The 17,075-nt window shown below is 38.0% G+C and overlaps 1 protein-coding gene across 4 annotated transcripts in view; it reads right to left on the bottom strand.

Annotated features, from left to right (window-relative positions):
- L3mbtl3 (L3MBTL histone methyl-lysine binding protein 3) overlaps nt 1-17,075 on the bottom strand; it is a 114,291-nt gene that overhangs the window by 87,109 nt on the left and 10,107 nt on the right. For 3 of the 4 annotated variants that reach the window (XM_048354068.1, XM_048354066.1, XM_048354069.1), the window contains 3 exons: nt 8,280-8,396; nt 826-937; nt 390-464 (listed from right to left, as the gene is read on the bottom strand). In XM_048354068.1, coding sequence (XP_048210025.1) covers nt 390-464; nt 826-937; nt 8,280-8,381 — 289 coding nt within the window. In that variant the 5' untranslated portion in view covers nt 8,382-8,396. The remainder of the gene's footprint in view (nt 1-389; nt 465-825; nt 938-8,279; nt 8,397-17,075) is intronic. The other variant, XM_048354067.1, reaches the window with a different exon arrangement.

Raw genomic sequence — 17,075 nt, 5'->3', positions numbered from 1 at the left:
TAAGCAGTCTACATAAGTTACACTGACTTCGGAGGGCAGGATAAGTTGGAAGGGGGGTGAAATTAGAAGCGAAATGATTTTTATTTAAAGATACTTCTGAGACAGTTCAGGTAGGAGTTAATAAGGACCTAACAAGCCAGTAGTAGTGATTATAGGAAAGGCCAGATCTGAGACATTATTTAGGAAGTAAAAACCAAGAGCTTTAAGGAAAGGATACTGGGACGGGGAGAACAAACTCAGGATGACTCCTCTATTTCTTGTTTGTCCACTGGGTGGATGATGCTACCATCAGCTGAAGTGTGAGTTACAGAAGAAGGAACAGGCTTGGGGTTGGGGGGAGAAAGGAATAGAAAATGAACTGAATTTCAGACATGTGGAATTTGAGGTACCTGTGGGACATCCAGGTGGAGATGTCCAGTAGGCAGGTGGAAATACGGGCCTGGAGCTCGGGGGAGAGGTCGGGGCTGGAGATATAGATTTAGGAGTCATCAGCATATAGGTGTTAGTTAACCATCGGAGTAGATAAGAAAAAATAGTGGCAGGCTTTTGGCTAAATCACCTGAGCAAGGTGATGACAACTTGGATTTACTTAATCATTTCCAACTAACCTTCTACCATTACAGATCTGGCTTTAGGAAAGAAGACAGTTTATTGTTATTTTAAAATCTAAAACATGGCCCCAATTAGGCTCATTACAGAAATTTACCTAAGAATATGAGATACAAAAAGCATCTAGGACTCTCAACATTCCAGCCTATCATAAACACCTTAGGTAATCGTATCGCCAATCTTTCCACAAATCCCACATGGCTGACTCTTCCTTACCTTCTTGAGCAGTTGGTACCATCCAAGTGGTTGTAGCTGTTGCTTTTTTAACACTTTCCATCTCACTCTCGTCCGTAATCACCTCTAGAGCTCCAAACTCATTCACTCGAAACTAGCAGGGAAGAGAAGAGCAGGAATTACCGAAGAGCTCAGGACAGTATTTATTTCATGGCTGATAGACAGCAAATTAACCACATGCTGAAAATGAGTTTAAACAATCCCATCTTGGATGAGGTTGCCAAGGTTGAAATCTCTGGATTATACTGGTTTGGGAGTTGGAAGAAGGAGAATGGGACAAACCAGCAACTACCATTGAACCTGTGCTCTCAGACCACATTGCCAACGACTTGTGTTTTGCTTGTATTGTTACTTCAGGCACACTCTTTACTCAGATTTGTTTTTCTTCGCTTTCTTTCATGTTATTGCTAACAGATTAATAAAAGCTAATAAGAGGAGTACAAGTGGTTTTTTCTTTAAATCAACTTTTTTCCTGCTGAACTCATCTAGTTCAGAGACAAAGATCCAACAGCTGCATATCTTTCTCCTTGTATTCCAAGCTGAGCCAGGGGGGTGCTCTCCTCTGCCCTGGCTCACTAACTTCTGCTTGCTTTCACTGGACTTTTACAATTCTAATATTCAAACTGTCCTCTCAGCTCATGGCAAGTATGTGTCTGTAACAACCAGGCTATACAAGAGTGAGTGTGTGTGTGTGTGTGTGTGTGTGTGTGTGTGTGTGTGTGTGTTGAAGGCTAAACCATTACCTATGTACAGGTTTTCTGTTCTCTCTGAAACATATAAGCTTACTCTCTTATTTAGAAATCTGTGAATGCTGGGGATATGGCCTAATGGCAAGAGTGCTTGCCTCATATACATGAGGCCCTGGGTTCAATTCCCCAGCACCACATATACAGAAAACGGCCAGAAGTGGCGCTGTGGCTCAAGTGGCAGAGTGCTAGCCTTGAGCAAAAAGAAGCCAGGGACAGTGCTCAGGTCCTGAGTCCAAGCCCCAGGACTGGCCAAAAAAAAAAGAAATCTGTGAATGCAAAAGTTTTCTGTATTTCTCCTGAGTTCCATGAAATCGAATGGCAGGAGAGGTCCACCAATTTTAACAGATAATGAACAGACAAAATGGCTCAAGATGTTTAAGGTCCATAAAACTTTTTAGATCTGTCTAAAGGTCTTACAAGTATGTAAATACATAGTCTCTAAGCAAGGCCTACTTAGTCAGCATGCCAATGGAGCTATTTATTCTACCAAATTACATTCAGGCTCCAAGTAAGAAAAACCTTAAGCAAAATATAGCAACAATTATTCTTTGCATCAGATAAAAATTGAGTGCCTTAAACAATTTTCTGCAGATGTACTCTACAATTATTAAATGCTTTCTAGACTGAATGAGTTCAGGAATGTGTGAATGTTCTCTCTCTACTATGTGTTTCACATAGTGTGATATGTCAGACTAGGATATATTCAACATTAATTAGATGGAAAAGAACTAAAGATAACTTCACTTTTGGGGGGGAAAAAGGAAAGCTCAAGCTAAAAATAAAATAAAAATTCTTAAGGATCAATTGTGAAAGCAAAATATTTCAAAGTAAGGCTGACAGTACCATCTACTGGGCAAGAGTAGAAAAAACAAGCCATCAAGATTATTAATTAACACTATTAAAGAATGTGATAGAACATCAATTCTGATTTTTTTTTTTAAAGAGACACAACTGTGATAATTCACTTCAGGTGAGGAACTTTTCTTTGATTACTGGTTAGTGATTCTAATGAATGCTTATTTGACAAATAAAAAGTGTGAGAAGTAGTAGCATCCAACATTTCCATGAAACAGAAAGCAAACTATGACTTAAGGCTCCAAATTGTAGCCTCGCTGCAAAATACTCTGCCTTTCAAAACACCCAGAGAAAGAAAACCACTGAGGAGCATCACTAAGTAAAAATGCACAAGTATGACATCTGGAAGTATATGGCTCAATCCTTTTCAAAGTTAAGGTAACATCTGCATAGTACAGTATTTAGTATGTCATGTTTTCCTTCTCCTAAAATTAATTGTCCAAGAACAAGGTGGCAGATGGTGTCACGTGGGGACACAGAGTGGAACTCTAGGCCAGAGATCCATGGATAGATTTCAAGGGTTGGTGCATAAACATGAGCAAAATCAGGACATGTACACAGACATGGGCAGGAGAGCCAGCCGGGAAGAAAACACATACATTTCCTCATATCCTCAAAGGTAGGCCCTATAACCCTGAACAAGTGAAGCACATCTGCTCTTTACAAAGTTACTTATTTCAAAAATTAATAAACTCAAAGCATTTCCAAGGGGTAAGGATTTCTAGATTTGGATTTAATTTACTGTCTTTTCCACAAGACTATGAAGAAAACATTAGACAATGTTTTGGGGTATTGCTAATGTCATTAAAGCCCGTGATGAAATTTCAGAAAGACATACATATTTCCCATTTTTTGCCCAATTAAAACATTCTGATTCTGAAATTGGTCTTCTTTTTTATGAATGGCTTTGGGATAATGTAAGCTTCATCTGTATATTTTAATTAGCAATTCCTTCAACCCAGACATCCAAAAACAGTATAAACATGTGTCAAGTGTTATATTCTACAATCAGAAATAACCAAATTATAAATATTACCAAAGGGATTTATTAAGCAAAATAAACACATTGGCTGACATGTCCAATTTCTCCTGTAGATATATCCAGTCAATGAGAAAACAATTATGTCGGAAATATACAATGGTGAAAAGGGTTTGGTTTGTTTGAGTTGACTTGAATTGCCTTTAACAGATTTAATTTCCTTCTTTATTTTTGCTTGCAAGGGCAAAGACTCTTTCGCATATTGTTGCTTGTCTCTACTAATATGATCATGAAAAGATACTATTGGGGCCATTTTTTTTATTACTTTCAATCGTGAAATCTTATTTCTATTTACCAAAGTGTTTTAATAGTAAAGAGGTTTGATAATTAAACTATTTTAAGCACTAATGAAGATAAGACATCTGGGCGCTGGTGGTTCACAACTGTAATCCTAGCTACTCAGGAGGCTGAGATCTGAGGATCTTGGTTCCATGCCCACCCAGACAGACTTATCTCCATTATCCAACAAAAAGGCTGGATATGGAGGCATTGCTCAAAAATAAAGTGCCACGGGCTGGGAAGGTGGCTTAGTGGTAGAGTACTTGCCTAGCATACATGAAGCCCTGGGTTCGATTCCTTACTACCACATAAACAGAAAAGGCTGGAAGTGGTGCTGTGGCTCAAGTAGTAGAGTGCTAGCCTTGAGCAAAAGAAGCTCAGGGACAGTGCCCAGGCCCCGAGTTCAAGCTCAGGACTGGCAAAAATAAATAGATAAATAAATAAATAAAATTCCAGCCTTCCGCAAAAACAGAACAACAACAAAACAACAACAACAAAAACTATGCAAGAACCAAAACCAGGAGTTCAAGACCCAGTATCAGGGAGGGGGAAAAAAAGCAAAACTGTGCATGAACAATGTGGTAATAAATTAAATGAACAGTCCCATTCCATGCTACAACTAATGTATGCTGACAAAAACAATGTAAACAATAAGAGATCACAAACAGGAATGTGGTGATTTTACATCTGGATTTCAGCCTTGCTGTTGCTGATAATGCTCTCAGCTAAAATGACAATACCTTTACCAGATAAGAGGCTACTACTCTCTGAAGGGTATCTGCATTTTACTGAAGGACGGAAAGACTAAATACTTATGACTCAGAGTAATAATTCTGTCTGAATAAGTTTCAGGCATCATTAGAAGTGCAGGTACAGAAACTACCAGGCACCTTTCCACTAGCACTCAGTCACCTGTGCCTGTCCTTAGAGCCATCCATGAGCCATTTAATCTACAAACACTTGCATTTTAAAATAATGAATTAAACAATGGCAAAGTTTCAAAAGCTTGTTTAGGCAGAAATGTCTTGTTAATGATTATTTTCGGGACTGCTTGCTCTCCCTGCTGATGTTCTTCCCTTCTGAAAGCTCCTTTCTTGCCCTGTCCCATGGCTGCCTCCTGAAGTCTTCATAGAAACATTTACTTTTTTACAGGCACCTAAATGGTAACTGCTTTCCCAGATCCCTCTAGCTGAAATGAGGTTTTGTCTCTCCCACATCTATAGCAATTTCCTTCATTTCTCTTTTGAAATCATTTTGTCTTTAGTGTACTGTTTTTAAGAGTCAAATGTGATACCAGAGAAACTTAGTCTTAGAGCCCAATTCTGTTTGGTAATAGATTTGAGGAAATGAATTAGCCATTCTGGAACACTGTTTTCCTCCCATTCATAACTTGACAAGAGAGATAAGAGACTACTACCTCAACAAGACTAAATAAAAGGATAAATAAGATACTATAAGCAAAGGGTCCTGCAGAAAGTAAGTTCCCTACTCCTCCCACTTTGCACTGAGAAGACTTCTGTGCTTTGTTTTGTATAAATAGGATGCTAATCCAGTGTGAAGAATGGAAGTAGGTCCCAGGAATAAGGCACAGTGAGAAGGGAGCAAGGCATGAAATCTTTTAACTAGTCGTTGGAGATGAGTAGAAAAGAAATAATGAGTACAAGTGAGAGCCAGAGTAAACACAGATATAGACACAGACACAAAGACAGACCGACAGACTGACAGATACACACACACACACACACACACACACACACACCCCTCATGTGAAAAACTTCAGAGGTCTGAATTTGGTTGTGAAAGATGCTGGCAGTTGTGACAAAATCTAAAGCATATGAAGCTGGTTCCTGTGGTGAGGGATTGACCTCTATGCCTTAGCCAATGGCATCAACTTAATGAACTTGAACTGGTTGTCTTACCCACTACTGGGAACCCCCCATGCCTATACCCATTAGAATGCAGAGGCCTGGGCAGTGTACAATAAGAGGTAAACAATCCAAGGCAGTAAATCTCATGATTTATTCAAGGTTCTAATATTTTATTTTGTGAAAAATCAACTTCTCAATTTCTTAAGCAACAAAGATTTCAATATAAGGAGCAACTGAATTAGAAATTCTCAGCATCAGGACCAACATTATAACCTCGAAACTGAGATTTTTTTAAAAGTTATAAAGGTGAAAACAATTTTTAAATTGTTTTCTAAACTCTCTACACAACAGGAAGTAGATTTGACATCTGACAATTAGCTCAGACTCAATTAAATGAGCCTAAAAATTATATCAAATAACCCAGATGATAATACTCATCAAATGACTTAATTACCTGATTACCTTTTTAAAAAAAAGTAATAGGCTAATTTCTAAATTCAATTACTCAGAATACCTTAAAGCAATCCAAATTTCTGAGGGATATAAACCTCACTCTACTATCAGAGTTAGTTTTTTCAGTTAAACTAACCCATAACAATTAGAAATTTCATGATATTTTAAAGCTGTTGAGGAGAAAAGGGAAAAAAAACTTAGAAGAAAATAAGAGTATGAAACAATAAACAAAAACAGTTTACATACTATGTTGCAAAGCCAAAACATACACAATTTGTTAAGTGTTCATATAAATTCATTTTTAAAATCTCATAATCACTATACAAATGGGACTCATAGATTTAAATAAGCCATTTCACAAATAAGACTCTGAAAATTCTGAGACTTCTAGTAATTCAAGAAAGCTAGGGTAGCTATGATGTGGTTGACATTATTAGAGGTGGAGAAATAGTTTTCCTTTCTCAAACATTTTCAGCCCTTTATCTCTATTGTATCTTATCCACAGGGACATTTAGAGGATTATCAAAGCAGACAAAAGTCCCCAGGATTCATTCTGTTCCTTATTTTACTGCAGAAGAAACCTGACCTTAAGGGATCAACTGATTTGTTCAAAGTACTAAAAATCCAATTAAAAAACAATAATGTAAATGGACACATAATGCTTGTACACATTTTTGGAGTATGTATGTTAATTCCATACATATAGACATTATGTAATACTCAGTTCAAGATATTAACTTTCCTATCTCCTCACATAATTTCTGTGTTGGAAACCTTTGAGATCCTCTCCTTTAGTTATATTAAAATATATCCTACATTGCTGTAGGCTACAGAATACTAGAACTAAAAACTCCTAACAGTATTATGATACTCATTAAATCTCTAGATTTCACAAAACCTCACTAGAGCATTTCTGTTACACTAAACTTAGAGATAATTGTATGCTGTACTTAATTAAATTGAGCCCAACTAAAATCTCACATAATGTCTCAACAGGCAGATTGTGCCAATCATGCCACTGAAGAAGAAGAGACAGGACAGGATTGGCCACAATACCTGCCAAATAAGCACCATAAAGGAAAAGTCTCCAAGAAGTCAATTTGAGGTGGAAGACTTTTTCTATTTGAGTTTTCCCAGAACATCAAGCCTTAAAAAGACAGACCAAGTGACGGCCTGTTAGGGAGATTGGAAGTTCCAATACCTGAATGACTGAGTACAAACACAAAGTCTAAAAGGTCACAGGTCGGTTCAAGGTCTCAGAGATAGCAGAGCAAAAGCAAATTAGAAATGAGAAGTGGGGGCAGCTGGCTCCCCAGATGGGTGCTTTTGCAACCATGGAGCAGCAGAAATAAGTGGTCCCAGAGTGGGATTTGGGGTGGAGAGGGGGAGTGGGAACAGGGGCAAGGCCAGCTCATACAGAAAGCGCAGACCTTACCTCCTGTAGAGCTCTCATCCATACCAAAACAGTCTGACTTACAGGACTTACAGTCAGACTTACAGTCTGACTTGCTTTTGAACAACTGATTAAACAAAAATCCAAAACAATTTAAAGGAGATGGAAAGTCCTGTTGCTCAATATTTTAACAAATGTGCAGTTTCTAAATGAAAACACTACTGTGGTTGTTCACTCAAAATTACAGAATCCAAGAAGCTAGGACTTCTAAGTCTGCCATTTCTCCATAATTAACCATCATGCTACAGCCAGAAAGGAGACTGTCTTCTTAGGAGCTATAGACAGATTTCCACAAAATAAGCACGTGGTATGGAACTATTCCTTTGATTTCTTACCCAGGTGACAAAAGGTCTGCCAACCCATCCTCACTTCAAACTGTCGAACGAGTTTATTGTAGAAGTCTGAGTATTATATAAAATCTGAAGGAGGGCTGGGAATATGGCCTAGTGGCAAGAGTGCTTGCCTCTAATACAAGAAGCCCTGAGTTCGATTCCTTAGCACCACATATACAGAAAATGGCCAGAAGTGGCTCCGTGGTTCAAGTGGTAGAGTGCTAGCCTTGAGCAAAAAGAAGCTAGGCTCAGGCCCTGAGTTCAAGGCCCAGGACTGGCCAAAAAAAAAAACAAACCCAAACCTGAAGGAGTGTGTGCTCAATGTTTTTAATTCTTACTTCACAAAGGCATTCACTTAAAAACAAAGATGCACACAACACATAATTCTATTTGGTAAAGACAGCTTACCTTTAAGTCACTTCCTGGTAATGTACCTACTCCATCTTTCCAGTCCATAACACTGAACACATCAAACTCTTGCCCACTTGTGCTGGATGCAGATTCAGTCATGATTCCTTTTTTAACCTGGAAAGGGAAAAAGAGAAATATAGTAAGTATTACAGATGCAAATCAATGTTCCATTTAGTGATGACTACTTCAGTTTCTCTTAATTCTTCCATTTTCTTGCTCACGATATCCCATCTCCATAAACAACGACTGCCTCAAAAACATCCATTAATAGGGCTGGAAATGCACCTCTATGGTGGAATGTTCTTGCCTAGCTCCATATGAATTAGGTTCTGGAGGGGAAAAAAAAATCAACCATTTCTCCCTCTCTCTCTTTTTCCTCACCCCTTCCTTCCTCTCATCTCTCTATCTCTCTATTTATCCACACACATACATAATCTGTATGTATACATACATACACACACTATGAAATCTTGCAGTATATACATATACATTTTTTCTCATATATATAATAAGATTCTCATAAATCTCATATGGTGTCTCTGAAATATAACTCATATATATACATATATATAAATGGGTGCTTGATCACATATATCATAGCAATATGTCATATATACCATGTGCTATATCTCATATGTGAGACAGATATACATATATACATGCACATATACGTATCACCACACACATACACAGCCATACAGAGAAATAAAGATATACAATTTACAAGAAAATAGATGCAACTGGAGGACAGATATCATATTATACAAATAAAGACACACTCAAAAACCAAAATACTGGGGCTGGGGATATGGCCTAGTGGCAAGAGTGCTTGCCTCGTATACATGAGGCCCTGGGTTCGATTCCCCAGCACCACATATACACAAAATGGCCAGAAGTGGCACTGTGGCTCAAGTGGCAGAGTGCTAGCCTTGAGCAAGAAGAAGCCAGGGACAGTGCTCAGGCCCTGAGTCCAAGCCCCAGGACTGGCCAAAAAAAAAAAACAACCAACCAAAATATTGAATGTCTTTTAGGTAAACCTGAAAGACAGTCATGGATATATACAGCATTTGTATATACATATACATAATCATACATAAATACTGGGTGGATACTAAACTAAGGGAGTACTTAGGAGAAGGAATGGAAAATGGGAAAAACTAAAATAGATGGTGAATAATTTTAACTACTTTGTAACTATACATGGCAACACATAATGAACCTCAGTAAAGGCTATTGATCAATAGAGGATGAAAGGATGGGAAAGAGAAACAGAGGGTCAGGGGATGGGTACCAGCAGGGAGGGTTGGGCTAACAAGGAGGATCAAAGAGACTGAGTATAGTAAGAACAGATCATTCACTGCAAACAATGAAACCTGTTGAAACTGTTTTGGGAAGGGAGCAAGGGGGCAGGGAAAGTCAGAGAGAGGGTGTTTAACTTGAATATATACTGTAATAGGGAAGGACTCCCATGGAAAATTAATGTAAACTAATAAAAAATTTATTTTCCAAACTCATATAATACACATCAAACCAGATTTTCTTCATATATTTCAACCAAACAAACACACTGCAACAGATGATGCAGGAACAGTTAAGAATTCAGCTATCTCCTATCAAGCTAGATATTAAAGATTTGTGAAAATGTAAAACAATGTCACTTCTCTCACATTTTTATTTTTTTTCTTTCATATTTTTATTTTTGAACTATGATTATCTTTCAAAACTTTATGCATATATATACCATTATGTACTGGATATGTTATTTTTAAATAAATCCTTCAAATTATCAGTTTTAAGAGTAAATGTAGACTCTCTCTCTATATATATAAATACCAAATATATACCAGAGTTAATATATGTATGCATGTGTTATAGACATACATATATGTGTGTATATATGTGCCATAATATGTATACATATCCCATGATACAGTATCTATTTGGATTTTCAATTATTTTAAGCATAAAGAATATTTGAGACCAAAAATATTTAAAAGTCACTGCTGTATCACAAAACTTGCTTTCTCCATTAAAAAATATAAAAAAAACGTAAGAGGAAATGTGAAATTGAAAGAGGTTTAAGAAGCATGTGGACAATCACCATATCACAGTTTATAGGACTGGCCTGCACTCTAAACTATTAAAAATAAAGATTATTTAGGAAGATTATTTACCCTGTTTTGTTAAAAAAAAAAAAAAGAGAGAGAGAGAGATGGGAACACTATGTACTTCAGTTTGTTTTTGAGACAGGGTCTGACTACGTAGCCCAGGCTGGCCTTGAATTTCCTCCCGCCTCAGCCTCCCAAGTTCTGGGATTATTACAGCCATGCACCACCATACTAGGTTCAGGATTTTTTAAAGAGCAGTTTCCTTACACATAGAATATGCAATCATCTTAAAATCATCAATAGGAAAAAAAAAGTGTCCATTTCTTTGAATGAGAATTATCTTCTGTTGAAAATTTCTAGGTACTTTCATATTCTTTCTTCCCTTCTTTTCCCAGAAATCATCAAAACATTTCAAAATGTATCTAATTTGTATTTGAAAAATTCAAATTTCACCCTCATGAAGATTTAATACTCCAAACAGGAACTGAGACATGAAGGTCTAAGAAAGAATTAATTATAAATGGGGGAGACTGGGGAGGAAGGAAGGTGGGAGAAAAATGGAGGAGGTAACAAATTTGACAAGAGATTTACTCACTACCTTATGTATGCAACTGTATCCCCTCTGTACATAACTTTGACAATAAAGTTAAATTAAAGAATTGTGAAAATATAAAACAAATTAAGACTTAAACTAAATGAGCAAGAATAAGCAATGAAACCACCTCCCTCTTAAGCAACACAGGAGTAGCAACTTTTCGCCAATAAAATGACAAAGTAACTTTCCCCTACTGAATAAATGATGAAACCAGATTGTTTCATCTTATCCTATGTAAAAACCATACTTGTAGTAAAATCCTGTCTATGTCTAGGATGAGAAATCTAAAAGTTACCATTGCATAAAACCTGCAATAAATGTTTGTTACATGCTTTAGGAAATACCAAAATATGTTTAGGATACACAAAATAATAAATGTTACAAAGTGTACTCTGCCTGTAAGATCATACCTAAAATTATTTTTTAAAAGTAATTAACTATTTTTCAATCTAAGGTAGGTGGATACTTTGTATGAAATACTGCAACACAAAGCAACACACTATAATTCTAGCTACTTAGGAGGCTATGATCATGGATAATCATGGTTTGAGGCTAGCCTGAGAAGAAAAGTTCAAGTGACCTCATCTCAACCAATGGCTGGGCATAGTGGTATACACCTGTCGTCCTAGCTGTATAGGAGACTGAAATCATGGTTCTAGGACAAGTTAGACCAAAAAAAAAAAAAAAAAAAAGAAGAAGAAGAAGAAGAAGAAGAGGAAGAAGAAGAAAGAAAGAAAGAAAGGAAGGAAGGAAGGAAGGAAGGAAGGAAGGAAGGAAGGAAGGAAGGAAGGAAGGAAGGAAGGAAGGGAGGGAGGGAGGGAGGGAGGGATGGAGGGAGGGAGGGAGGGAGGGAGAGCGAGCGAGCGAGCGAGAGAGCGAGAGAGCGAGAGAGCGAGAGAGAGAAAAGAAAAAGAAAGCTATGACACTTCATCTCAACAGAAAAAGCCAGGCATAATGGCATGCATTATGGAGGGAAGTGAAAACTAAGAGAAACACAGTCTAGGTACATACCCAGGCAGGAAGCAGAACCCTTACTTCAAAAAGAGCCGGAGTCCTGGTTTACCAGTAGGGCGCTTAGCACATATGTGTGGAGGGCCTGAGCTCAAACCCCAGTATAAATAGAATATATATATCACAAAAACGAATGCTACATTGTTTTTGCTACCATATAATTTTCAAGTTACTGGCTACTTTCACTTCACAAGGAGTTTGAATGACTGTAACAAATTAAATCTTTTCCCACTACCTATTAGATGGGTAGAGTAGCCAGCAATCAAGATTATTGTAACAAGTGCTGCCACTTGTATGAAGAGTAAGAATCCTATATGCAAAACATAAATTAGGGGCCAAGAATGTGGCTTAGTGGTAATGTTTGCTTAGCATGCATGAAGTCCTTGGTTCGATTCCTCAGTACCACATCAACAGAAAAATCCAGAAGTGGAGTTATGGCTCAAGTGGTAGAGTGCTTGCCTTGAGCAAAAGAAACTAAGGGACAGCGCCCAGACCCTGAGTTCAAGCCCCAGGACTGGAAAACAAAAAACAATAAAAACAAGGAGTTTCTGAATCCTACTTCAGGCGATAATTTAAAAGTTTATTACAGAGCTGGGCATAGTGGTCCACTCCTGTAATCCCAGCATCCGGAAGCAGAGGCAGAAAGATGATCAGTACAAATTCAGCTTGGGCTACAGAGTGAGATCTTGTCTCAACAAAACAAAGTATATGATAATAAAAATATCTGTCCCTACCCTACTACACTGTTGGTGGGAGTGTAAACTTGTTCAACCATTAGGGAAAGCAGTACAGAGGTTTGTCAGAAGGCTAGACATAGAGCTCCCCTACAACCTAGTAGCCCCACTTTTGGGCATCTATCCAAAAGATTACAAGCAAGACCACACTAAAGCCACCAGCACAACTATGTCCATTGCAGCACAATTTGCCATCGCTAAAATATGGAACCAACCCAGATGTCTCTCAGTAGATGAGTGGATCAAGAAAATGTGGTACATATATACAATAGAATTCTATGCCTCTGTCAGAAAGAATGACACTGCCCCATTCGTAAGGAAATGGAAGAACTTGGAAAAAAATCACACTAAGTGAAGAGAACCAAACCTAAAGAAACATAGACTCTATGGTTTCCCTCATTAGGAATAATTAGTACACGTCTAGGATAGTCCTAGCAGAACATCACAATAGCTCAATAGCTATGTCTATATGAACACATAAAATGATGCTAAGTTAAATGAACTCCAATTTATGGAAACAAGTGGTATATCATTGTTGTGATTTTCAACATGCCATGTGAAATTATGCCCTTCTACTTTTGCATTTCTTCCCCAAGGTTTTACCCCTCATATCACTGTAACTGACTTTAGTACTCTAGATATTGCATATATGTGTATTGCAACTAGGGAAGAGAAAGGGAATACCAAAATTGAGAGACAAAGGATAAACAAACAAATCAATGCAACAGCAATACCTTAGGGTGTAAACCAACTCTATAACTCATGAGAGGGAGAGGGAAATGGGGAGAGGGGAAGGCAGGGGAAAAATGAGGGAGGATGTAACAAGTTGAATAAGAAATATACTCACTGCTTTACATATGAAACTGTAACCCCTCTGTACATCACTTTGACAATAAAGAAATGAAAAAAACACATTTGTTCCTGATGTCAACCACTGAAACTCTGGCCTAGAAGTTGCAGAGGCAAGTCAACTTGGTAAGCTCTTGGTAAGTTAACCAGAAGGTGTTAACTATAAGCACCTATGTCTCAGGGCAACAGATGGAGGAGAGGAAGAAGTGTAGCCTTAGTTACTTCACAAAAGGTATGCATTCCCAGACCTATATTTATGGTTTCTCACATTCCTGAGTGACACCTGAAGTTCTCATGACATTTAGTAATTTGTCCTTTTGCAGAGACATAATTCTGAATCACACATGCCTTAAAGCTGAGGAGCAGAGACACATCCTCAGGCCTGGCCAAAGTCCAGGGAGTCTCTTAGTCATAGTACTTACTTAGTACTGTGAACAGTGTAAATAAAGTGATAAAACTCTTTCTTTTTTAAAATGCAAAACAGATAAAATTAACTGCAAGTTGAGTCTAGTGTTGATGTCAGAATGTGGGGAATATGGAAATGTTTATGAAAGTTATAGGCCCTAGCCACAAAACAGAAGTTTCAGATAAAAAGACTGAAATGTCAAACGCAACGATGAGTCAGACACATTGTGTGAACAAAACTACCAAATGCTCCAAAAGGAAGTAAGTAGATGAGATATATAATTCTGATTCAATAAGAGCTCCAGAAAGTACAAAAATCATTTGTCAAATGAGGTAAGTTGTAAGTAAGGGGTCTACAGAGAATGCTGAAATATTCCAGTTAACTTCAGTAATTTCAAGTGGCTTGGGACGTACACCTCAAAAATGTCAAGCATCTAACTTTTGACTAGGGATAAAACATTCTGTGCCTCTTTCATAATTCTTCTTTCACATCACTTCTTTGCCCCCCTGCCTTTGCTGAGAAAATTCCTAGCTCCAGCAATACAAGGCCACCTGGGGTAATCCAAAGCAGCCAATGAGCCTGACACACATTAAAGGTGTTCTTGGAAGTGGAGTTGTGGATCAACTAGTAGAGCAACAACTTTGAGTGAAAAAGCTAATAAGGGACAGTGCCTGAGCCCTGAGTTCAAATCCCAGTATTGAAATTTTTTTTAAAAAATGAATTTTTCAATGCTTTTCCATTATAAGGATCCCACCAATACCTCTTACTGACCCTCACACTCTTCTTCTAAGATTGACAAGGACTATTATTATCAGTTTATGGATAAAAGAAAATAACTGAGCATCAGGTACCAGTGGCTCACATCTATAATCCTATCTCCTCAGGATGCGGAGATCTGAGGATCAGGGTTCAAAGCCAGTCCAGGCAGGTAAGTCTGTAAGACTCATCATCAATTAACCACCAAAAAGCCAGAGGTGGAGCCGTGGCTCAAATGGTAGAGCTCTAGCCTAGAGCAAAAAACTCAAGGACAGTGCCCAGGCCCTGAATTCAAGTTCCATGACAAGCACACAAAATTAATAATAATAATAATAATAATGGAGGTCACCTAGATGAAAAAACAAGACTATTATTTCTCAAGACAGTGCCCAGCTCCTTGTATGTTAGTCAACAGAAAAGACAGAAAGCTGTAATCATGAAAAGCATAGACTCCAGAGCCAAAGCAACTGGATTTAGATCTCTTTCTCACAATTTACAAGCTGTACAATTACCTTAGGGAGGGAAACTATTCTGTCTTGAGCCTTAGCTCCTTCAGCTAGGAAACTGATAGGAATATCTACTTCCAAGAAACTTAAGGACTTTAAAAAAAATCATGCAAGTCAGAGTGCTCTGCACAGTGGACATGCAGTCCACAAGAGCTACAGCAGTCCCCAAGAGCTAGTCACCAGAAGAAAAGACAACAAGCTGTTCTTCAGCGCAAGCCCACACCCTCCTAAGCATCAGGCTGCCAGGCGTCTGAAGTTGCGCAGGGAGGGGTGATAAATGTGCGAAGACCAGACCCGGGCATCATCAAGCCCAATGTAATTCTTCAGGAGTCCAGAAAAGGGGATAGGAATTGCAGTGAACTGACAATGGTAAAACTCTTGAAATCTCATGGACAAGTGGATTTTGAAATGGATTGGGAAGAATCTGTAAGCTCTTCCACATGTAACTGTTCACATCACCAAGTCTTTCGAAAGAGGGAAAGAGAAAAGTTTTAACAATCAAAATAAATAAATAATAAAGAGGACATCATTTCTGAAAGAAAAAAGAAAAAACTACCCTAAACTAGGCCACTGGCGATGCTACTATGCCATTTGTGCTGAAGAAACATCAAACTTTCCTCACATACCAACGTGGTTCCAAGATCTGCATTCAAGAGACCTGGTACAGAGGGGAACAGAAAGTGCTGCCCAGACTGCGGGGAGAGGCCAGTAGGAAGGAGAGACAAAGCTAGGAGACCTCCTAGCAGGGGCTCCAGAATCGCTGTGTGAGCTCTGGAATATGTATGAGCGTATAAAATGCCAGTAGACAGCGTGGGAAGATATCACTAACATACCCTGATTAAAACACCTACTACACGGTAGCAAGTTCATTCTACTTGAAGGTCTTTTTTAAAAATGTTTTTTGTTTATAGTTGTTCATTTTAATTTTTAATATTATCTTTAAGTAGTTGTGCCGAAGAATTTCAATTAAATGTGTCAGTTTGTGAGTACAAAGCACCTTGATTATTGTGACTCCTTCCATCATTCTACCCCATCTCTCCAAACCCCATCTGTCCTCTCAAGTAATATGGTTCAGTTTTCACATTTGTATTTTGACTATTATGACAATATTCTTCCATTCTTAAAAGGAGATCTTCATTTAGTCATTGTTTTCTCCCATATGAAGAGTCATCGAAACTATGGATAAACTTTATACATGAAGGGGGAGGGCTGAGAATGTACATCAGTCAGTGGTGGGAGCACTTGTATAGTATATGGCCAGGCTGTGAGTTTGAGTCCCAACACTGTAAACCAAAAGCAGGAGGGTAAAAATGAAACAGACTAATGGAGAAGAGAGAAAGACAAACAAAATCAGAGAAAAAAATTTATTTTCCCATCTAACTCATATTCTCCAGCAAAAAAAAATAAAGGTCCCAGCTTACAACTAAGCTGCTAAGTATTTATTTACTTCTTTGGCAGAAGCATAACATTAACCACTCCAAGAAACTCTCCACACGTAAGCATCACTGAAGAGCACATCAAAAGAAGTTAAATTCAAACCTCTTAAAACGGGTTTATTCAACAAGGATATGAGAAAAAACCCAAACTCACACTTGAAGCATCCCTCAACAAACACATATTGCTACAAAGAAAAAAAATTTCCTTTCAAATCAAGCATAACAGATACCAGCTTTGATATTCTACTCACCCAACCTGATAAGAACTCCAAATTGCACACATTTTAGAATTGAGTTCTGTGGTACAGAGATGTAAAGTCTTGCCCCCAGGGCCCAAGTTCATAGATTCCAGGCAAGAAAAACTCTAGATTAGTTCAATGTGACAAGTGAAA

Source organism: Perognathus longimembris, chromosome 9 (assembly GCF_023159225.1).
Source record: "Perognathus longimembris pacificus isolate PPM17 chromosome 9, ASM2315922v1, whole genome shotgun sequence".
Lineage (NCBI taxonomy): Eukaryota > Metazoa > Chordata > Mammalia > Rodentia > Heteromyidae > Perognathus > Perognathus longimembris.
Note: the sequence above shows the minus strand (reverse complement) of the source record. Positions and strands in the feature narration are given on the sequence as shown.